Source organism: Hypanus sabinus, chromosome 21, assembly GCF_030144855.1.
Source record: "Hypanus sabinus isolate sHypSab1 chromosome 21, sHypSab1.hap1, whole genome shotgun sequence".
Lineage (NCBI taxonomy): Eukaryota > Metazoa > Chordata > Chondrichthyes > Myliobatiformes > Dasyatidae > Hypanus > Hypanus sabinus.
The window spans coordinates 25,492,956-25,516,799 of record NC_082726.1 but is presented as its reverse complement, the minus strand read 5'-3'; the positions used below and the strand labels follow the sequence as shown (position 1 = coordinate 25,516,799).

Here is a 23,844-nt window from a genome sequence, read left to right as displayed (position 1 = left end):
CAGGCCCTTCAAACCAACTAGTCCATGCCGATCTCTGTGCCCATCCAGTATTTCCTGCAATCTGCCCTACCCCTCCATGTACCTATCTAATTGCTTCCTACATTATTCTATTCTACCTGCTTCACCCACATCATCTGGTAGATCAACATCTGTATACCCATCACCTTTCATGTGAAAAAGTTGCTCCTCAGGTCCCTTTTAATTCTTTCCCCTCTCACCCCAAATCTATTCTTCCTAGGTTTGGTCTCTCTTATCCTGGTGAAAAGACTGCTGCTGTCTGCTTTATCTCTGCCTCTCTTTATTTTAAACATTCCTTTAAGGTCGCTCTTCATTTTCCTACATTCCAAGGAAAGAAGACCTAGCCTGGCTGACCTCTCCCTATAACTCAGACTCTAGTCCATGGTGTAATGTCAGAAGACAGGCTGGAAGTTCTGCACGGCAATGTGACTAATGTTTGAAAGGACAGAGAAACTGAGACCAGAGGCAGTGAGGTCTGGCGCCAATCAGCCCTGATCATATCGAATGGCTGGGCAGGTTTGAGGGACTGAGAGGCCTACTCCAACTCCTGATTGCTTTTGTGTTTTGTAATAATGGCCAGATAACCTACTTTATTGGTGTCGATCGAGGGATCAATATTGTCTAGGACATGAAGAGAACTTTGTTGCCCTTTCTCACAATATTGCCCTTATAATTTTTACAAGGTACATGAGGTGTTACTTAGAAGGCAATGCAGTAATCGCTTGGAGACATATTATAGCTCTACGAGATGTGGTAAAACCTCAGCTGGAAAATTGTGCCCAGTTCTGGATGTCCTGCTACAGGGAAGATGCTATTAAGCTGGAAGGAGTGCAGGAAATTTCTATGTGGATGTTACTAGGCTGAGGGCTTGGAGTGTAGCAGGTAAAGGTGACCCTATAATGATTTATAAAAGCATGAAGTACATCGATAAGATGAATGTCACAGTTGTTTTTTTTTACAGAGTGGGAGCTCTAAAACTGTAGATATACACAAAATCCTAGATGAAAGGGATTTGGGAATACTTGTGCAGAAAACCCTAAAGGTTAACTTGCAGGTTGATCCAGTGGTGAGGAAGGCAAATGCAATGTTGGCATTCATTTGAAGAGATCTTGAATACAAGAGCAGAGAATGTGATGCTGAGGCTATATAAGACACTGGTGAGGCTTCACCTTGAGTATTGTAAACAGTTTTGGGCTCTTCATCTAGGAGGAGATTTGCTGACATTCAGGAGAATCCAGAAGCAGTTCATTTGGGAATGAAAGAGTTATCATATGAGGAATGTTTGATGGCTCTGGGTCTGTACTCACTGGAATTTAGAAAGATGAGGGGCGATCTCATTGAAGCCTTTTGAATGTTGAAGGCCCTGGATGGAGTGAATGTGGAGGGGATGTTTCATGTGGTGGGGGAGTCTAGGACAAGAAGGCACAACCTCAGGATTGAGAGGCATCCATTTAAAACAGAGATGTGGAGACATTTCTTTACCATGTGCAGCTGCTGAGGCCAGGTCATTGGGTGTAATTAAGGTAGAGCCTGACAGGTTCTTGATTGGACACAGAATCCAAAGTTACGGGGAGAAGGCCTGAAAATGGAGTTGAGGAGAGGAAAAAGAATCACCCATGATTGAATGGCATAGCAGACTCAGTGGGCCAAATGGCCTGATTCTGCTCCTATGTCTTATGGTCTAAACATCCAGCAGCATCTATGGAAGTGAATACAGAGATAGCATTTCTGGCCAAGGTCCTTCATCAGTCCCTAATGAAGGGTCTCTTCCCATAATGTTGAGACTGTTTAATGCCCTCAAAGATGCTGTCTGATTTGCTGATTTCCTTCAGCATGTTGTGTATGCTGCTAAAGATTTCCAGTATCTGAAGAATCTCTTGTATTTAAAATGACAGGGTGCAGATTTAAGGTGAGAGGGGAAAATATTTACAAAGACCTGAGGGGCAAGTTTATCACACACATGGTGGTGGATATATGGAATGAACTCCCAGAGGAAGTGGAAGTAGCATGTGACCGTACTGTATAATTCTGGGACTCTGCACTGAAGGGTGAACCAAGATTGTCGTGCTCACCCCTCTGAAGAACTTTAATTAGCTAGGGGTCTTTCCACTTTGGAGGCAGATCTGCTGCTACAAAACTCCAAGCAACTCAGTAATGTTTCTGCTGCCTGAATGCATGACAAAATAAGACACATGGGATAGAAAGGAAAGGAAACAGGTCATAGGAAGATGGTTGGAGGAGTGTGTCTATTGGATTGTACTTACTTAGTCCTGACATGGGCTTAGTGGGCTGAATGGCCTTTTTGCTTGTTGTGACCTTACTGTGATTCTTTGGAAAAAGAGCGAATGGTGTTTGAGTATTCCTTTAAGGAAAATGTATTACTTGGAAATAAGAGCAAGGTTACAAATGGAAGTTATTACTTTTTTTTATTCTGAAGCATTCTGATTTACCAGCAGGGTCAGTACATAAGAATTATGTTACTTAAATCTGTTATTGATTAATTTAGCATGCATCCTATCAGACAGATTATTAATTGGAGGTTGTTTTACGTAGAAATGCTGAATGCTCAGGTTAACGTGTGGTTCTATTTTCAGCTAGATGGCGTTGCCCTGTATTAATTCAACTCAAATAAAACTAGGTTGATATAATGTATTTATAGCTGGTTAAGAGAGTTGACTCTGAAAATGCCAGAGTACTGTCATGTCATGTCGTGCCGTGTGTCTCAAAGTCAAGATGTGAAGATCGTGAAAATAGTATTTATCTCAGGAGAAGCTAATATACTGGTACAGATTCGCTGAGTCCAGCTAATACAATGTCAGGCATACATTTGGTGAGGCTTACACTCAGTGGCCACTTTATTAAGAACAGGGGTTGTACCCGGTGAGATCTTCTGCTGCTGTAGCCCATCCACTTGAAGCTTTGACGTTTTGTGCATTCAGAATAGCTCCTCTGCACACCACTGTTGTAACACATGGTTATTTGAGTTACTGTTACTTTCCAGTTAGCTTGAACCAGTCTGTCTATTCTCCTCTGACCTCTCTCATTTACAAGACATTTTTGCTAACAGAACTGTCACTCACTGGATGTTTTCTGTTTCTCACACCATTCTCCATAAACTCCAGGGACCATTGTGTATAAAAATCCTGGGAGATCAGCTGTTTCTGAAATACTTAAACCAACAATCTGTCTGGCACCAACAAACGTTCCATGGTCAAAGTCACTTAGAGATGACCTTTCTCATGCAATCTAATGCTTGGTCTGAACATCTTGACCATGTCTGCATGCTTTTGTACATTGAGCTACTACCATATGATTGGATAGTGAATATGCATACGTCAAGATGCTCGTCATTGGCTACAGGTCAGCATTCAATTCCATCATCCCCTTAAAACTAATCAAAAAGCTCCAAGACTCAATAACTCCTTGTGTAACTGGATCCTCGATTCTTCACTTGCAGACCTCAATCAGTTCAGATTAGCAACAACATGCTTTCCATAATTTCCATCAGCATCGGTGCACCACAGGTTGTGTGTTTAGCTCCCTGCTCTACTCGTTTACACTTATGACAGTGTGGTGAAGCACAGCTGAGTTGCCATTTCCACAATGCGCTGGAAGAGCTCAGCAGGTCAGGCAGCATCTATGGATGGGAAAAAAACAGTCAGTGTTTCGGGCTGAGACGCTTCATCAGGGTCTCAGCCTGAAACATTAACTGTTTACTCTTTTCCATTGATGCTGCCTGACCTCCACCAGCACATTGTGTGCATTGCTCGAGATTTCCTGCACCTACAGTACCTCTTGAGTCTTGGGTCTAACGCCATATTTAATTTGGGGATGACACCACTGTCATTCGCTGAATCAAAGGTGGTGATGAATAAGCACATAGGAGGGAGACTGAAAATCTGGTTGAGTGGTGCCACACCAACATCCTCTCACTCAATGTCAGCAAGACCAGGGAGCTGATTATTGACTACGGGAGGAGGGAATCAGAGGTCTATAAGCCAGTTGTCGTCATGGGAATCACAGGTGAAGAGGGACAACAACTTTAAAGTCCTCGGTGTTTTTGAGGGCCTGTTCTGAGTTCAGCACATAAAGGCCTTTACATTATGAAGAAAACATGACAACTCCTCTATCTTGTTAAATTTGTAAAGTATCGGCATGAGATCTAAAACTTAGATAAACCAATAGATATGTGGTGGAGAGTATATTGAATGGTTGCATCGTGGTTTGGTACAGAGGCACCAAAGCCCTCGAACAGAAAAGCCAACGAAAAGTAGTGGCCACAGCCCGGACCATCATAGGTAAAGCCCTCCCCACCATTAAACAGATTACAGAAAAGCAGCACCCATCATCAGGGACCCTCACCACCCAGGACATGCTCTGTCTCGCTGTTGCCATCGGGGAGGAGATACAGAGCCTCAGGACCCACACCACAGAATCAAGAACAGTTATTACTCCTCAACCTAAGGACTCACTTACTCACTTTCAAGGACTCTTTATCACAAGCTGCTGCTGTTATTGTTTATTTATTTGTTTTTTTATTCCTCTTGTATTTGCAGAGTTTGTTGTCTTTTGCACGTTGGTGTTTGTCCATTTTCTGTGCAGTTTTTCTTTGATTCTGCTTTATTTCCTTGTATTTACTGTGAATGCCCACAAGAAAATGAATTTCAGTTTTATATGGTGGCATACATGTACTTCAATAAATTAAACTTTGACCTTGTATTTGCATTAATGAGCAGGTGTACAGATGTACCTAATAAAGTGCCCAGTGGGTGTATATTGCAGGTATTGTTAACAGTATGTAGCCTGTGTAACAATGGTACAATAATGGCATTTGCTAAAATCCTTTGCTACAGTATTTATAACTTCTGCAGTAACTGTCTTTTACAGAAATCTATTTTGGTTGTTACAGGCTTTGTGTGGAAATGAATTTTTGTAGGTCCTGTAATACTGCCCGATCTTCCTGTTGCAGTTTGCAAGCAGGTGACACCCTCTGTCTCTTTGGTAGTTTACTCTTATTGTTTTTTAATCTTTTAATTAGGTGACTACATGCTAACTTTCTCATTAGATCTTTATTCCATACTTACAGAGGACTTGATCATAGTGAACTGAGATAGAACAGTATTGCTTAGCCGCAGTGCGCAAGTTAGTCAGTCCTGGACTTGCGTGACTGTATGCAGCGTTGAACACAAAAGTGTCAGCACGGCTGCACTAAATGTAACTAATATACTGAACTCAGCATGTCAAATGTGCCTCCGATCCAGTGCTTTATTGTCATGGCAGCTATAATTCATTGTTTCCAATATGGTCTTTTTTATTTCAGTGTGGTCACTAAATTTCATTAAAGGTATGGGAATTACGTGTTTAGAAACATAGAAGCATAGAAAATCTACAGCACAATACAGGCCCTTCGGCCCACAAAGCTGTGCAGAACATGTCCTTACCTTAGAAATTATCTAGGGTAACCCATAGCCCTCTATTTTTCTGAGCTCCATGTACTTGTCCAGGAGTCTCTGAAAAGACCGTATTGTATCCACCTCCCACCACCATCGCTGGCAGTCCATTCCACACACTCACCACTCTCTGCGTAAAAAAGAACTTACCCCTGACATCTCCTCTGTACCTACTTCCAAGCACTTTAAAACTATGCCCTCTCGTGTCAGCCATTTCAGCCCTGGGAGAAAGCCTCTGACTATCCACATGATCAATACCTCTCATTATCTTACACACCTCTGTCAGGTCACCTCTCACCCTCCGATGCTACAAGGAAAAAAGGCTGAGTTCACTCAACCTATTCTCATAAGACATGCTCCCCAATCCAGGAAACATCTTTGTAAATCTGCTCTTGCGCCCTTTCTGTGGTTTCCACATCCTTCCTATAGTGAGGCAAACGGAACTGAGCACAGTACTCCAAATGGGGTCCTGCAACATTACCTCTTGGCTCCAAAACTCAATCCTACGATTGATGAAGGCCAATGCACCATATGCCTTCTTAACCACAGAGTCAACCTGTGCAGCAGCTTTGAGTGTCCTATGGACTTGGACCCCAAGATCCCTCTGATCCTCCACACTGCCAAGAGTCTTACCATTAATACTATATTCTGTCATCATATTTGACCTACCAAAATGAACCACCTCACAGTTATCTGGATTGATGCAGGAAATTTTACATTTATTTACCTTTTAGCCTTTTAATTTATTTTCATTTTATAAAGTCATTTTTTAAAATGTCTCTGATTACCTGTGATAGTTACAAACAGTAGAACAGTCCCTGGATGGAACGGTACATTGAAAGATCATTAGGGCAGTCCAAGCATAGGATTAGGATATGTTTCCTGTTTAAATGCCCTCACCTCCCCACCCCACCGTGGGCTGAGTTCTGCCAGCGCTGAGGTCCTACAGGAAGCGAACGCAAAGAGCGGGCTCAGTCGAGCCAGAAGTGGCCCAACTCCTCAAATCAAAGGGGCGTCACAGTAGCATAGCAGTTCAGGTAATGTGATTACATCGAGAGTGACCCAGTTTCAGTTCTGTCACTGTTTGTAAGCGGTTTGTGCGTTCTCCCCATGCCCATTGGATTTCATTTGGATATTCTGGTTTCCTCCCACGTTCCAAAGACATGCTGGTTAGTAGGTTAATTTGTCACATGGATGTAATTAGGAGCACAGGTTCATTGGGACCAAAGGGCATCATACCTTGCTGTAGCTTGAAAAAAACAAACAAACAATAATATGTCTCCCCAGCCATTCCAGGCATGCAAACAGCTGGCCGTACCTTCTAGTTCCAAGGGCATGGTTTTGACTGTGACCTCCAGGACTGTGTGTGTTTGTGTGAAGTTTGCCTGTTTCTCCTGTGATTGTGTGCACTTGCCCCAAGTGAACCGGTTTCTATCCACATCACAAAGATGTGCTGGTTAGTGAATTCACTGCTGTAAATTGCCACTTTATATAGTCTGCACACTTCTTGTTTCATGAAATTGTGAGTTCTTGCAAATGTTGGTAGGTACTGGAGTAACATATATATGGTCTGAAGAGAAGAAGGGAAAGCAGGACTTTTGGCAGAGAAGTTGTGCAGTCCTATTTCTCCTCCATTGAAAGATGCAACTTTTGCAATATATGCAGTGTATACCTACAGGTTGGGTTCTATGACCAAAGTAACACCGTTGCTCTTATTAATTTTCCATTTGTGCCCACATGATGTTCTGATGTGGTTGATGACACATCAGTGTATCTTGAGAATGCCCAAGCAAAGCGATGCAACACCTGGGTTGTGAATCAGGGATTAGTTTGTTAAAGCCCTTATTGGTATGTTCTATTGGCATCACCCTTCCAAACTTCTTGAATGCTCCCAGATTGGAGATCCTGACAAGTACGCAATGAGGCACATTGCTGAGATCTTCCTTTGATTCTTGTTGGTGTATATCAATTCCATAAGACATAGGAACAGAATTAGGCCATTTGGCCCTTTGATTCTACCCCACCAATACATTCTGGTTGTTTTTTTTTCAACTCCATTCTCGGCCTTCTACCCGTGGCATGAAACATTGTGCATTTGGCAGTGAATATCCCCAGTGCTGATGTTATGTTGGAAAGGAAGCAATTAGTGAAGCAGCATACACAAAATGCTGGAAGAACTCAGCCGATCAGGCAACAGCCATGGCAGTGAACAAGCAGTTGATGTTTCGGGCCGTGACCTTTCTTCAGAACTGGAAGGGAAGGGGGAAGATGCCAGAGTATAAAGATGAGGGGAGGGGAAGAAGGATAGCTAGAAGTGATAGGTGAAGCCAGGTTGGTAGGAGAGATAAAGGGCTGGAGATGAAAGAATCTGATAGGAGTGGAGAGTGGACCATTGGGGAAAGGGAAGCAGGGCACTAGAGGGAGGTGATAGGCAGATGAGGGAGGTAAGAGGCCAGAGTGGGGACCAGAAGAAGAGAGGACGGAGAGGCAAGTGTTTTTTACAGGAAGGAGAGATCAGTATTCATGCCATCAAGTTGGAGGCTACCCTGATGGAATATAAGGTGTTACTGCTCCACCATAAAGGTTGGATTCATCATGGCTGAAGAGGAGGCCGTGGACCACCACGTTAGAACAGGAATGGAAATTGGAAGTAATATGTTGGGCTACCAGGAAGTTTTGCTTTTGGCAGATGCGGCGACAAAGCAATCCCCCAATTTATGACAGGTTTCACCATTGTAGAGGAGGCTGCATCAGGAGCACCAGATACAATAGACAATCCCAGCTGATTCACAGGTGAAGTGTTGCCTCACCTGGAAGGACTGTTTGGGGCTGCTGAATTGAAGTGAGGGAGGAGGTGAATGGGCCAAGTCTAAGATACGGCTCTGAAGTAAACAAAGCTTTGTAATTAAACCTTTTCTTCAGATATACATTTGCTGCACAATGTGTATATTGTGATGTTGCATACCACATTGTATAGGCATTCACATTCGGAGCATTCCCTTGGCAAGAGAGTTGTTTAGCCAGAAGGCACAAATTACTATAATTGAGGAAAGCTAAGAACTGTTGTTGCAGATTACACTGGTTTACACAGCCTAAATAGGTGATAGAAACGTGTTCAGTGATAATTTCCAAAATGGAATTGAATAGTGAATGAAAAAAATTGAATTGTGGAGCTGTGGCAAAAGAGGAATAGGCAGATATAACTGGATATTCTTTCAAAGATGGGATAAAGATTTGCCTTCTCCTTATGATTCTGTGATGTACATTTTGATATAACAACAACTTTGGCCTATTTGCTGTCATTATATCATGAAATTGATAGCACATTTGGGATTTTTTATGAGTAATCAAACTTATACTAGCTTTTGTACGAATGTTAGAGATGCTCACAAAACGTTGAACTATTTGACAGCCATTTTGGCTTGGAGTGTGGCTTAGTCAGCTGCCTAAGCATTTTGTGAGGTTTATTTTGCAGGATCTCTGCATTGTTTATTTGCATGAAAACTTGCTGCTAGAAGTTTAGTTCAAGGTTCAGTTGGCAGATGCTCATAAGATAACTGCTGAGAAATGCAGACATATCAGGAACTCACCGTTAACATTATGGATGCTAATACCTAGCAGTTCTAGAGAATGGGAAATGATGTTCTCTTAGCTGGGGCTATTCAGTGTTCGTGGGAGCTTCCCTCGATGTCGCATACTAACTTTATTGTCTCCATTCTTAGACATTGTTGCAGAATGCTAACAAACAACATATTCACCTTCTTTGCCCATCTAGGGACTGAGTCCTGGTTGCTACGACACCTACAATGCAGATATTGACTGTCAATGGATTGACATTACAGATGTCCAACCTGGGAAATATATCCTAAAGGTATAGAGCTAACAAATTGTTGCTTTATTCAATATTATCTTGTGAAAATATATATTCCAATACTGTACTTGTCTTTTATGCTACAGCTTCAAGTAAATCCCAACTATCTTATACAAGAATCGGATTTCACTAACAATGTTATCAGGTGCAACATTCACTACACAGGGCAATATGTTGCTACTACAAATTGTAAAATAACACAGTAAGTATTTAAAATCCTTTGTAAAAAGAGAAAATGTACTTATTTGTGTATTTATTCATTCAATCATTGAGATACAGGCATGGAATAGGCGTTCAAGCTGCACCGCTCAATAATCCCCTGATTTAATCTGAGTGTAATCATGAGGCAGTTTACAATGACCAGTTAACCTACCAGCCAGTACATCTTTGGACAGTGGGAGGAAACCAGAGCGTCCAGAGGAAACCCACACAGTCACAGGGAGAATGTGCATACTTCTTACAGGCAGCAGTGGGAATTGCATTGAATTGGTCTCAAGACTGTCAGGATTTCCCCTCCCATCTTCAGTCCTGCTCCCTCAGCCACTGCATATCCACCAGCACAGGAAATTCACTTCCATCTTTCTATGCATGGCCACTCTATCCTGGCCTCCTCTGCAAATTAATGATGCAGTCCATTTTGGAAAGCCCCTTTCTCTTGCCTCCTTTTATACTTTTCCTTTCTCTGTTACACAATTGATAGCAGAGACATTGTGTCTGATGACTTTGTAGTTTCGTCTTCCACTCTATCACAGAGTTGTTCAGTCTGGAAAGAAGCCATTTGGCCCATCATGTTCATGCTGACCACCCTATTTCATCTATACCAGTCCCTTTTATCTGCATTTCGTCCATAGCCTTCCATGCCTTTGCTACTTTATTTGTCTGTGTTCCTGTATTTAATTTTCCCACTGTATCTTGCTGATACGGGGGACCTTCATGAATCCTTGCATCCAGCATAATATTTATATTATGGGATTTTGGGATTTGAAACTGCATGTAGTGACCATGGACTGATTTGTGTTCCTGTTCACTAGGTTATGAAAAGGACCATGTGCCTTTTATTGAAGGTGGTCAATACTGAATTAACAGCGGAGGTTAATAAACATTCTCATACAGCATCATAGGACAAGTTACCCACAAGGGTGGTTAGGTCATGTGGTGTGCTGGCCTTCGTTAGTCAGATTGAGTTCAAGAGCTGCAAGCTAATGTTACAGTTCTATAAGTTTCTAGTTTGATCGCACTAAGTGTTTATTTCTGGTCTCATTGTAGAAAAGATGTAGAAGCTTTAAACTGGACGTTGAGGAGAATTACCAGGATGTTGCTTGGATTAGAGAATATGTCTTATGAGGAAAAGTTGAATGAGCTAGGGCTTTTCTCTATGGAGTGTTGGAGGATAAGAGAAAACTTGATAGGAATTGTGTAAGATCATGAGGGGCACTGATAAAGTGGACAGCCTGCAACTTTATCCAGGGTAGCAAAGGGCAATACCAGAGGACATCCGTTTAAGGTGAGTGGAAGAACATTTATGGGAAATATCAGAGGTAGAATTTTTATACAGAGTCGTTCACTGGAATGCATTGCTGAAGGCTGATGCAATAGGGACATCTAAAGACCCTTAGACAAGAAGGTGGATGTCAGAAAAATGGAGGGTTATGGGCTGTGTAGGAGGGACTGGTTAGCTGGATTGTGGAATAGGCTTATATTGGTCTGCACAATAATGTGGGCTGAAGATTGTGTACTGTTCTATGTCTATCATTTACAATCCCATTTATCTGTACTGTACTCCATTCATCACTGTACCTTTCTGCACTGTTTGCACACAAAGGCACTTCATTAGAGCAACCTTTTTGAGCAGCAGCTCTGTAGTTAGAAAGGTGTGCTTTACACAGACTGTCTTAGGGCCAGATATGCGCAGGCTTTCCCTACCGAGGGCCAGAGGGCGTCCACTGTGGCCAAAGTGTTATGTGAGAAGTATTTCATTTCTTATAACCTCCCCAGGCGGATACATAATGATCAGGGACGGGATTTCGAGAGCAGGCTCGTCAGTGAGTTACTGGGCATGTTTGGAGTCGAGGACAACTCCCTATCATTCACAGGGTGATCCTTAGTCCGAGAGGTTTAATCGGACCTTGCTAGACATGCTCGGGGCCTTGGAGATCAGCAAGAAGAGCAGGTGGGGTCAACATATTGGAATTCTGGTCCACAGTTACAACTGTACCCGAAATGAAGCTACCAGGTACTTGCCATATTATCTGATGTTTGGATGTGAGGCAAGGTAACCAGTTGAGCTTTGTTTTGGGACTGACGAGGGCAACTTACCACCAAAGACTTATCTGAAGTATGTGTCTGATATGAGAAGAGAGCTGAAAATCGTGAGCTCCAATGTTGCACATTAGACTTCTTTAAAATGGGCCTTTTTCTGTTTGTTTACTAACTCTCTAGACAAATTAAGAATTAAAAGGCTAAATCGTGTAGTTGCATACGGTGTAGTGTTTGTTATTTCTTGGCACTGATTTATAATGGGGATACATCACGCAGCATCCACCCAAATGAGGTTTCACCAGTTTGGCCAGGCCGGAGGCTGTCTCCCCGTAGTCCAGCACAACCCGCCGAACCTGGGGGGGGTTACAGTTATTTGTGGTTGTGTGAGGTTTCTGGCTTGGCAGCAAAGAATGAATGGCCATGTGATTCTCACTTAGGATGCTGTGCATTTTGGAAGAATAGTAGGTGTGCATCTAGGCAACAGAAGTCTTGGGTCAAAGATTAAAGATGAGGATTCAGAATGGAAATTTCCTTGGATTTGGCCTTTCATGCACCACGCCTCACTCAGACAGGTTAATTAAGCACCATTTGTGCTCAGACTTCAGACTGTCAAGTTTCTGACTTCACTCTTCGCAGGCTAACTTTATTGACCTATCAAGAAGTCTCAATTCTGCCCTGGACAATCATTTTTCAATACTTTCCTATGACAATAGAGGTCATTTGGCCCCTTTAGACTGTGCTAGCTCTCAGAGCATTTCCATTGCCTCCTTTCCCCCCCTACTTGTTTTCATGTTGTCTATTCTATCTCACAGGTCAATCCTGACACCTACACATTATTGACAGGAGGTAATTATCTTAACAGTCCATCTTTGGGATGTAGGATGAAAATGGAGCAGCTGGGCCAATCTGATTTCTGAGGCAGCTCTATCCACAGATTCGTCTTGCAGTCTGCATTGCAACATTCAGTCAGATAAGAATCATATGGATTTATTGACTGCAGGTGGTTCTGCTATAACACAAGATTAGTTTAGGTGTTAATAACTTAATTAATCGGCAGAACACTGGGGACCGAAGGACCTGTTTCTGTGCTGGACTGTTCTGTGTTCAGTATCCTAATGTGTGTTTCCTGTAATGCAAATTGGATATAGCCTAATTAATGAATTAGAGAATACTGTTTGGACTGCACAGACTGAGTTGGTTGTAATGTGATTTTGATCAGGAACCTGCCATCAGACACATGCTACCAATTTCACCATGGGGGCAGTCAACTTCAGTGAATTATTTTGAAAACTAACAGGCAGTCACTTCAATTGATACTTGTGCAGCCATCCTCCATTAAAATGGTAATCAGCTTGTTATTTCAACATGTACTGAGATGCAATGAAAAGTTTTGATAGTACTGCATCCATATCGATAATTCCATATATAAGTACATTGAAGTGGTACAAAAGGAAAAACACGAATGGAATACAGAAATAATGTTACAGAGAAAGTGCAATGCAGATAGGCAGTGAAGTGAAAGGGCCGTGGCAAAGTTAATTGAGAGACCAAGAGTTCATCTTTATTGTAAAGGAGGTCTATATAACAGTGAGACAGAGACTGTTCTTGGGCCTGGTGGTACGTGTTCTCAAGCTGTTGTATCTTCTGCTCAACTGAAGAGGGAAGAAGAAAGAATGATCAGGTTAGGATTATGTTCATCCTTTCCTGAGGCAGTGGGAAGTGAGTTGGAGGCTGATTTTCCTGAAAGACCCGGCAGTGTTTTCTGCATTGCAATTTTTTTTTTTAGCAATCTTGGCCAGAACAGTTGCCATACCAAGCTGTGATGCATGTAGCTTTTAATACTTTTTAGCTTGCATAACAAAATAAACTTTTAAAAATATCTTTAATTTTGAAAATCCTCTGGAAGAAAAGAACTGTTGTTACAAGTTTGAGATGCACACTCTTAAACCCCTTCACCAAAGTTAAAGTTGAGTTAATTGTCACCTCCACAAGTCCTTGCACAGGTACAAAGATAAAACTTAACTTGTAGCATCATCTAAGCAGCACTCTCAAGAAAAACATAAACATAAATTGTACAACCCAATTAGAATTTAAAAAAAAACAAAGTCCAAGTTTTAGTGTAAAGTGGTCAAGTGTTTCCATACTGAGGTAATGATTAGGGTTGTGAAGGTTCCTTTAAGAGTTTAATGGTTGAAGGGAAGTAACTGTTCCTGAATCTGGTGGTGTGGGACTTAAGACTTTTCTACCTCCTCCCTGAGAGAAGAGTTGCTAAGGGCGCCATGGTAACGACGCTATTATATCTCGGGCACTGGAGTTCAGAGTTCAATCATGGCACACTCTGTACGTCCTCCTCATGGAATGCACATGTTTTCTCCGGGACCTCCGGTTTTCTACCACAGCACAAAGACGTACTGGGTAGGTTATTTGATGTTACGTACCCCGTAACTGGGTGTCTTACCAGCAAAGTTAGAAGTGTCTGTTGGAGTCTGGTGGTACTATTTTCAACAGTGTTTATTAGTAAAAATATACAAAACAATATTAATGTAAATATACAGATAATATACGTTAGCAATACTAAACCTAAAAGTGTGGGTATTATAGTAATCAATAATAAACAAGCTCTATCGTTGTCTAGGGGATAATGAGTTGTCACATGGAAAAATAAAGTTCAGTTCAGTTCATGCAGGCTGAGGTAGTGGTTGGTCGATATGTTGTAATTGTTGGAGAGAGAGTGAGAGCGCGCAAACAGTAACAGCTATTGACTTGCCAACCTTCCTTTACGATCTTGATCCGTCGATGTGTTGTTGCTGTGGCCATTCAAGTATGACCCCTCCGTCCTTTAGCTAGACCGTTCTTCTGTGGTGAACTCGTCACCCAGGCATGGGTGGACACACACACAAGCCCCCACCGGCCTTGCTATAAACACTGTGAGTTAAAATTTACCGATCCTTCATTCGGTCTCCGATGCCCCACACTTTCTCGTGGGTGTCTGATGCTCACTAGTGTGTCTCCTGGTGTGTCTGAAGGGTGTCACCCCAGACCTCACTTTTATCCCCACTCACGGGGTCTCAAGTGTCAATCAGTTTTGAATGCCTTAGCTCCTTAGCTCATCAAACCAGCCCACTCCAGCTGTCCACTGAGGAATTTCAATGAATAGAATAGTACCAAGTAAACAATCCTTCTCCAAAAGACAATAACAGTAAATCAATGGCTCCTCCCCTCTCTTATCAATAGCAGATGTTCCAACTTGTTTACCTCTTATCTGTGTCTCTCTCTCATGAGCTGTTATCAGTAACAGCTGTCCTGTCATTTCTTTTGTCTCTCTTACTTCCTTGTTAGCAGCATCGAAATAGTAAACAGTTTGCGATTCTCCGGGGGGGGGGGGGGGGGGGGGGGACATGGGCAACTCTGCACCCTTCTGCCCATCAGATTTGTTCATCCTTCGTAACACTGGTCATTGTAAATTGTCCTGTGATTAAGTTAACGTTAAGTCAATGCTGTGTGTGGGAGGGTGGGGTTGATGGTTGCTGGGTGGTTGAGCTTGAAGGGTGGAAGACCTATTCTATGCAATATCTCTAAATAAATAAAATTTAAAAATTAAAGATGGCATGACCCATGTGGTGGGATTCTTTGATGACAGATGTGCCTTCTTGAGACAATGTCTTACCTAAATATTTTCAATGGTGGGGAGGGATGTGCCATAGTGTATTGGCCCAAGTCTACCACTCTCCATAGCTTCCTATGTTCCTGCACATTCGAATTACCGTGCCAGCTCATGATATAACCAGTTAAAGTATTTTCAACTACTCCATAAACAGCATTATGCTCAGAGTGCAAGCATGATTTTCTATTATGCAAGGTTTCTTAGGAATGCAGCTATTGCATTGCAGCAAGACTATCTGGTAATGTATAAACTTTGGTTATTTATTTAAAGCTCTGTTTGGGTATGGTTATTCTTGAGGCAGTGGTCAGTGAACCTTCTTGTTGAGACTTTCCCTGCTTTTGTTTTATGCAGGTCTTGATCTGCCTGTTTTGAATTTCAAAACACGACATACACCGAGCGAACATCTGGTGTGGGTGGAACTTTATCGTACAGCAGCTGTGGTTTGGTAGTTGTCACTGCGAATCAGTCACAACCAAAGAATCCAGCAGCAACACAAAAAGAGCTGTGGACCACGAGCCAGCCGCCACCAAGTATAAATCTCTGCATGGACTAGTCAGCAAGGGTGTGTGGGCATCTGGAAAAGGTGCTGTTAATTAGCATCTCTGTTGCCATCTAAACGTGCCTATTAGAAAAAAAAGTATTCAGCTCTTTTGCACTTTTAAGTATATAAGAAATCGGTGCAAGCATTTGCCATAAGCCTTCCTCACCATTCAATAACTGTGGCTGAACTTCAACACCAATACTTTCCTGCATAATCTCCCCACTAATCTGTATTCAAAAATCTTCCCACTTCAGTTTTGACTGTAGTGTATAGGCCCCTTGTGGTGAAAACTTCAAATGTTTATAACCTTACAACTCTCAGTTAAGATTGTCCAGTGTTCCAGCATTCTATTTGGAGAAGTCTTCTCAGAAAATGTAGAGAATATTGGCCAATCTAATACCTCTGTCTTAAGATCTAGTTCCTCATGGGATGACTCATTTAGAAACAGGCTGTTTGGCCCATTGAACCTGTGCTAACCATCAATAATTCAGTTACGTTTATCCTATATTCATCCCTCTTTATTCTCCACATATCCTTATCAACACCACCCCCCACCCAAATTCTACCACTCACCTACACACTAAGGACAATTTGCAGTGGCCAAAGAACCTAATATCCTGAATGCCTTTGGAAACGGAAGAGTCTCTGCCGGTCACAGGGAGAATGTGCAAACTCCACACAGATAACACCAGAGTTCAGGACTGAACGTCAGTCTCTGTTGCTGTGAGACAACCCCACCGTGTCAACCTAATCCCTGATGCTTTGTTAATTAGTGAGGTTTACTAATCCTCAGCTTCTTGTCATTGCCAGAGCAGGCTTAAGGAACTGAATAAGCCACTCCTGCTTCTCTGCCCAGTGACTTTGCGCCTATAATGGGGTTACACAGGCAGAGAGCATTAACCTGCCCTTTTCCTGACCTGCTCTCTATTCACACCACATTCTGTTCAAGTTTCAAACTCCCATTTTTATTATCCTACCCTCTGTTTTGTAAAGTTCCATTGGTGGAAAAGATTGACTGCCAGTAATCCAAATTAACGTGCCCAGGATTGCTGGTACAACGCAGGAAGGGCAGAGAGCCCTGAAGAGTCAGAGTATGTGTGGCCTCTTCAACAAAACCAGTATTCCAGATGATTGGATAAAATCCCAAAGAGATGGTGTCTGGGGGAGCAGAATGGGAGCTCTATACATGATGCACCATATGAATCTCTCAGTTAATGCTAAACTTGCTTCAGATTTCTAAGCCTCCTTAACAATTATATTTTTAATTTTATTTATTTAGAGATACAAGATGGTAATAGGCCTTTGCAGCCCTGAGCCCACACCACTGAAGGACACCTATGTGCCCAATTAACCTACTAACCTATATGTCTTTGGAATGTGGGAGGTAACCAGAGCATCTGAGGAAACCCACTGGTCATGGGGAGAATGTGCAGATTCCTTAGAGACAGTAGTGGGAATAGAACCAGGGTCGCTGGTGTTGCAAACCGTTAACCATGCTGCCTTGACACCATTGTGTTTCTGTATATGTTCTTCCCATCAACCCCCCCCCCCCCAAACATCCTCTCATGACACAATTCATTTGTCCAATGGATCCTGAAATTTGGGAACTCAGCTTCACTGGAACTTAAGTGTCCTCCTTACACTGTGTCCTTAATTTTCCTTCCTGTATGATGCACAGTCCGCACTCATATTGCACCCTTAAGATGCAATATATAAGATAGGATATTACCCGGGAAGGCGAGGAAAGCTGCCTGAAAGTTTGGTCAAAGATGTGCTTTCTAAGGGAGCCCACAAATTCTTTGCAGAGGTATGGGAAGGGAACATAGAGCTCAGAGTTCTTTGCGGAACATCACCCTTATATGTCCTGTGTTGGGGGTGAGTAGATGACGAAATGTAATTCAGCAAGCAATCGGGCTTGAGCAGCATCTGAGGTAAACGAGTCACAATATTTAGGGATGAAAGCCTGCATCAGAAACTTGATCATTCCTCTCACCACCCCCATACTCCTGTTGCTCAACCTGCTGAGCTCCTCCAGCAGATTGTTAGTTGTGCCACATTCCAGCATTTGCAGTCTCTTGTGTCACCAAAATGAAATTTGAAAGAACAGTCCTGAACAGTGCTATTTTATCAAGTTTAGTAAGCTCTGTATCAGGCACACTACGTACAACAAATTTATACTTACAGGCAAGTGATCAGACGGTCTGCCATTCAAAACCTCCTCACCTACGCCCATCTATCACATTGCAGTTCAAAGGTTATCTGCCAATCAACACCTCCTCACCTCGGTTCATCTATCGTATCACAGTTCTTGCCCATCCTTCTGTCTTCACCTCGTGTTATTGGTTATCTCCCCTTCACACTTCAGTCCAGAGAAAGGGTTCGGGTCCAATGTCCATTTCTCTCAACAGATGTTGCCTGACCCTCTGGAGTTCCTTCAGTAGCTGCTGTGGATTCCAGCATCTGCAGTCTCTTGTATCTCTATCTCATATTTCTGTACAGATTTAAAAACTAAGTCACAAGGTATTCTTGATGTTTAATTCAAAATATTAATTATGTAGAAAAGCTTTGAAACATATTACCATGATCAATCTGGATGTAGTGAACAGGGGAATGGGTTTGGTGGAGCTGCGTGGTAGGAACTAGCATAGACTCAATGGGCCAAATAGCCTCCTGTGTCAGAACAACACTATGAAGAAATTTTATGCATCAGTGAAAAATATATTCTCCCATGTAGATTATTATGGATATTTGCTGTGATCGGGGTGTCTAAATCTAGAGAGCATAGATTTCAGGTGAGAGGGAGAAGGCTAATAAGGAATATGAGGGGTAAATTCTCCTCATAAAAAGTGCTTGGTGTTTGGAGTGAGCTGCAGGAGAAAGCAGTGGACGCAGCAAGTCCACATCATTAAGAGACGAGACACAGGAAAATGCAGATGCTGGAATCTGGAGCCAAAGACAGAGTGTATTTTGGGTTGGTGCCCCACATCAGGACCTCAGCAAATGCTGCTCAACATTTAAAAGGCAGCTTGAAGAGCAACACATAGAGGGATATGGAATTTATGAAGGCAAATTGGATTAGTATAGCTAAGTGTGTTGGTCAGCATTGACACTGTGGAAAATGCTCCTTTTCTGTGCTATATACCTCTGTGAGTTGAAATTATGAAGTTAAAAGTAAGCTTGATCATTCTGAGAGGAGCATAAAAATGAAATACTTTTCAAATATATTTGTTCCGGTTCTCTAGTGACCAGTAGGTCACCAGGACTGTTTCACATTGTTTTCTTGTGCCGCTGAATTAATAGTAAAGTACATTTTGTACAGGTCACTGCAGAGAGCTTTCTTAATATCTCCACAGAGACCAGTCTTGCAAGACAGCTGACCTAATCTTTATTTTAAGACAAAGCTGATTTTATAGTAACCTGCTAAGTAACTTGTTGCAAAGTCACAAAGCTAACTAATTCCTGAGGTTAGCCTGGAACTGACTGGTGATTATGGGAATGTTAATGACTTTATATTTTCCTAGAATATTACACAATTCTAAACTCTGGATTAAACACTGTGTTACCTGTCAAGGGCAATTATGTTTTCCACCAATTTTACAGAAAGAAAATGTTGTTCTAGCTGGAACCTTTCAAGGCTTTGGGAAAATATTGTTCACTTTATTCTTAGAGATTAAGAATTCAAAGATACTTTTGCAATCAAATAAACTAAATCCTCTAATATGTTAAACACCTTTGAATTAAGAGCATAAAGGCAACTCCATAATCATTCACTCCCACCACCTCCAAGGCACTGAGGATGTAGTGTGTGTTATATACAGAATGCTTCAGTTCATTTGTTCGCTTCAGTTGTTAGCAGGATTTGTATTTTCACATCGAGTGTTGGTCTTTTGTTTTTTTAAATCTTTTTTTCTTCTATTTGGGCTCATTCGGGATTCTTGCTTTCTGGCTACCTGTGAGCAAGCAAATCTGAAGGTTGTAAAATTTATACATTCTTTGACAATAAATGAATCGTCAGTCTTGAACTTGCTCGGGCTAGTTCAACAGCACCTTCCAAACATGGATCCTCTGCCAGCAGGAGGAAGGTGGAAAGGGTGGGGGCGGTGAGCTTGCCACTTTCTGCAGGCTACCCGGTCACACACCACAGATTGCGTCATGGCTGCTGAACCCACACCCTGAAACTCCTTGAAGGAACTTCATCAGAAGGATCCCAGCAGTTCAAGATGGTGGCTCACCATTGTCTTCTCAAGCAATCTGTGACGATCAATAAATTTAATTGCCAACGAAAGCCCATATCTCAAAAAATTAATAAATTAGGAGACAACAGCTTACATTTATTTAATTCATAGAAAAGATAATTTACAGTACAGAAAAATGCTTTTCAGCCCATTATGCCAGTATTATTTGAAGACAGCATCTCATCCTCATCCCCACCAATGGGTCTGTAGCCCTACAGATTCAGGGATACATCTAAATCCATTTTGAATATGCTGAGTGTTTCCCTACTAACCTCTCAGGCCTAGAGTTCCAGAGTCTAGGTGAAAAGAATTTCCCTAATATTCCTACTTGTTCTTCATTTATTTAGCTTAAATCCTATAACCTACTGTGACCTATAGGCAAACAGCTTTTGACGATGAAGCATTTAAAATATTCTGCAGTAAATCTGTGCACAGCAAGCTCCCACGGAACACTCGCCTGCTGATTTGTTTTAAATACTGGCTGGGAGAAGCTAATTCTTTCTCATCGATGCTGTATGATTCTTACTGTTCAGCAGAGAGAGCAGATATTTTAATCCCATCTCCAAGACATGAGAATTTCCCAGAAAGGGTCTCTTCACAATGTATTTGGTAGGCTGAAAGAGAGAGTGGCCTATTATTCCCACTCTTTGAACAATGCATCTTCTCGACATAAAAAACCCACAATTCCCTTCAAAGTACAAAGTTAAAAGTAGATTTGTTTTCAAATTCTGTATATGTTATCATTTACTACTTTGAGATTTATTTTCTTGCAGGCATTTAAGGAAAAAATAAATATAATGGAATTTTAAGAAAACCTATACGTAAATAGACAAAGACTGACAAACAACCAATGTGCTAAAAAACTGTGCAAATAAAAATAATACTGAGAGCATCAGTTGGAAAGAGGCCTTGAAAGTGAGTATGCAGGTCATCAAATCAGTTCAGAGTATTGGTGAATAAAGTTATCCATGCCGGTTCAGGGACTTAATGATTGTAGGGTAATAACTACTTCAGAACCTGTTGGTATCGGACCACAGGCTTTGGTACCTCCTGCCTGATGGTAGTAGTGAGAAGAGGGCATGGCCTCTTTGATGGGGGTCTTTGATGACAGATGCTGCTTTCTTGTGGCAGTGCTCCATGTAAGTGTACTCAGTAGTAGGGGAAGGCTTTGCTTTTGATGGACTCCGATGTATCCACCACATTCCCTTTCCATCAGCAGATGCTACTCAACCTGCTGAGTTCCTCCAGCGTATTGTTTCCATAGATTTTTAAACAATGGTGTTGGTAATGTGATAAGCCTATTGCATGCATCAAAGCCCGTGGGTTTATATCAGTTTTCAAAGAACTGGGGTAGCAGGAAGATGGTGGTTTCAAGGTTTGAGCAACTGTTTTGTGATTCCATTTAATCATACAGCGTAAGCAAAGCAAAAAAGAATCTCTTCTGCAAAGTTCTCTGCCTGCTTTGATTGGTCAGTACAATGAATTCTTCACCTTTCAAAATATGTACACTCAGTGGCCATTTTATTAGGTATCTCCTGTACCTGATAAAGTGGCTACTGAATAATGCTTGTGGTCGTCTGCTGCCATAGCACTTCCACTTCAAGGGTCAGCGTGTTGTGCGTTTTTCTGTACACCACTGTTTTAATGCACGATTATTTGAGTTACTGTTGCCTTCCTGTCTGTTTGAAATTGTTTGGCCATTCTTCTCTGACTTCTCTCATTAACAAGGCATTTTCACCCACAGCACTACACTACTGCTCACTGGATGTTTTTTGTTTCTTGCACCATTCTGTGTAAGCTCTAGAGACAGTTACGTGCAAAATCCCAGGAGATCAGTGAGCCCTGAGATACTCAAACCATCCTATTTCACACCAATAATCATTCCACGGTCAAAGTCACTTAGATCACATTTCTTCCAAATTCTAATGTTTGGCCTGAACGACAACTGAACTACTTGGCCATATCTGCATGGAGTTGCTGTCACATGATTGGCTGATCAGATATTTGCATTAACAAGCAGGTGTACCCAATAAAGTAGCCACTGAGTGTATATCTGTGTAAATAGCACATCTGTAGTAAACAAATCTATTTTACTACTGACAAAGGAAAATAATGATTCACTGTGTACTAAAGTTAGCTGAAAGAAATAATGCTTGTGGGGAACAGTTAAAAGAAGTTTTATTCCCAGAATAAAGCATATGGCAATCAGCTGGGCATTTTGTGCATATTAGTGGTTTGTGCTTTTATTCCAAATACTCAGGACCCGTAAACTGGAAGACCTGATAACAAATGTAACCCTACTGTATCATTTGTCTTTATCTCAACACACGTGATCATGTGAGATTATATAACTTTGCACTCAAAGTTTCTGCCTTGGTAACCATGTCTATGCATTACTTAAAATAGCAGAAATATTTTACAAGAAATTGTTAATTTTACTGAACTTTTGTAGGCTGGATGTATAATTGCAATATTAAAAAATAAAGGAAATTCAATGCAAGTTTCGATTTGAAACCAGCTGAAATGGCCTCCGTTTTTATTTCTTGCCTTCTTTCATCTTAGTTTCCATAATAGGAGAATGTGGCAGGGGTTCCCAAAGTTTTTATGGCCATTAAAAAAGGGGTCTGTGGGCCCTAGGTTGGGAACCCCTGATGTAGAAGAATGGAGGCGGGGCTAGGTGGGGAGTGTTCAATATTACAAGAGGCATAGATAAGAAGGACACCAACAGTTTTTTTTCCAGTGTCACGGAGACCATAAATACGGGGCACAGTTTACGGTAACAGGGGAACGCTTTAAAAGAGACCTAAGGGCAACTTCACACATAGGGTAATGAGCTTCCAAAGGAAGTGGTTGAGGCAGGTAAAATTGCATCATTCAAGAACCATTTATATAGAAGCATGAAGGAGTGGAGCTTGGAAGGATATGGGTCAAGTGCAGGAAGGTGGAACTGGATGAGTGGGCACCAAAATTGGCGTGGGCTATTTGGGCCAAAGGGCTAACCAACTGGTGTGGTAGAATGGGGTGCTAATCCTTGCAAGGGAATGTTAAATAGTGCAAGATAACTTGGAAATATTTTTCAGCATATAAGAATTTGCTTTATTGGATTCTCAACCTTGAAGATTTTACTGCGGCTGTCTCACCCCAGGACAAAAATGCGTAAAGGTTGGCTATATTACAATAGCTGAGAAGTTTACTTACTGGATCAGTGGCTGTAGTTCTGAACACATTTTTTCAAATCTTGCCAAAGCAGATGGAACTTAATTTCATGTATCTTTATCAATATGTAATTTTAGTTTCTGCAGAAGTCAATGGATAGTTGTGAAGGCCAGTCCTGTTCACTGTTACTATTCTGGAAAACGAAAGCTGCCAGACTATATGTGACTCCAGACTCATGAACTTGGCTGATCCTGCTCTGACCAAATTTAGGGAATGTTGTAGACAAAACTAGCTGGCATTATCAGTGACCTCCATGAACAGTAAATGAAAAAAAGGTACAGGAGGGAGAACATTTTGTGCTCTGGGTCATTTTGTGAATGGCATTTTGGTGGGTGGGTTATAACAGTCAAAACCCAGAGAGCTGGACTAGAGTCCTAATCTCACTGCAGAATCTTGAGAATTTTTGTTGATTAAATAACGTGCTAAGATGGTAGCGCGATATTGATATGCAGCAGCCTCTCCGGACTCTGGATTGGGGATTATCAAACGGTATGTGGTTTTTCTTGTGTGGTCTGTTTTGTCGTGTGCTCTTTTTGTGATATCATTCCGGAGAACGTTGTCTCATTTTTTAACTGCATTGCATTTGTGGT

The 23,844-nt window shown here is 41.7% G+C and overlaps 1 protein-coding gene across 1 annotated transcript in view; it reads left to right on the top strand.

Moving 5' to 3' along the window:
- loxl1 (lysyl oxidase-like 1) overlaps positions 1-22,549 on the top strand; it is a 112,764-nt gene extending 90,215 nt beyond the window's left edge. Inside the window, exons 5-7 of the mRNA XM_059946184.1 lie at positions 9,244-9,339; positions 9,426-9,541; positions 15,614-22,549. Coding sequence (XP_059802167.1) covers positions 9,244-9,339; positions 9,426-9,541; positions 15,614-15,620 — 219 coding nt within the window. The 3' untranslated portion in view covers positions 15,621-22,549. The remainder of the gene's footprint in view (positions 1-9,243; positions 9,340-9,425; positions 9,542-15,613) is intronic.
- Positions 22,550-23,844: the final 1,295 nt, after the last annotated feature.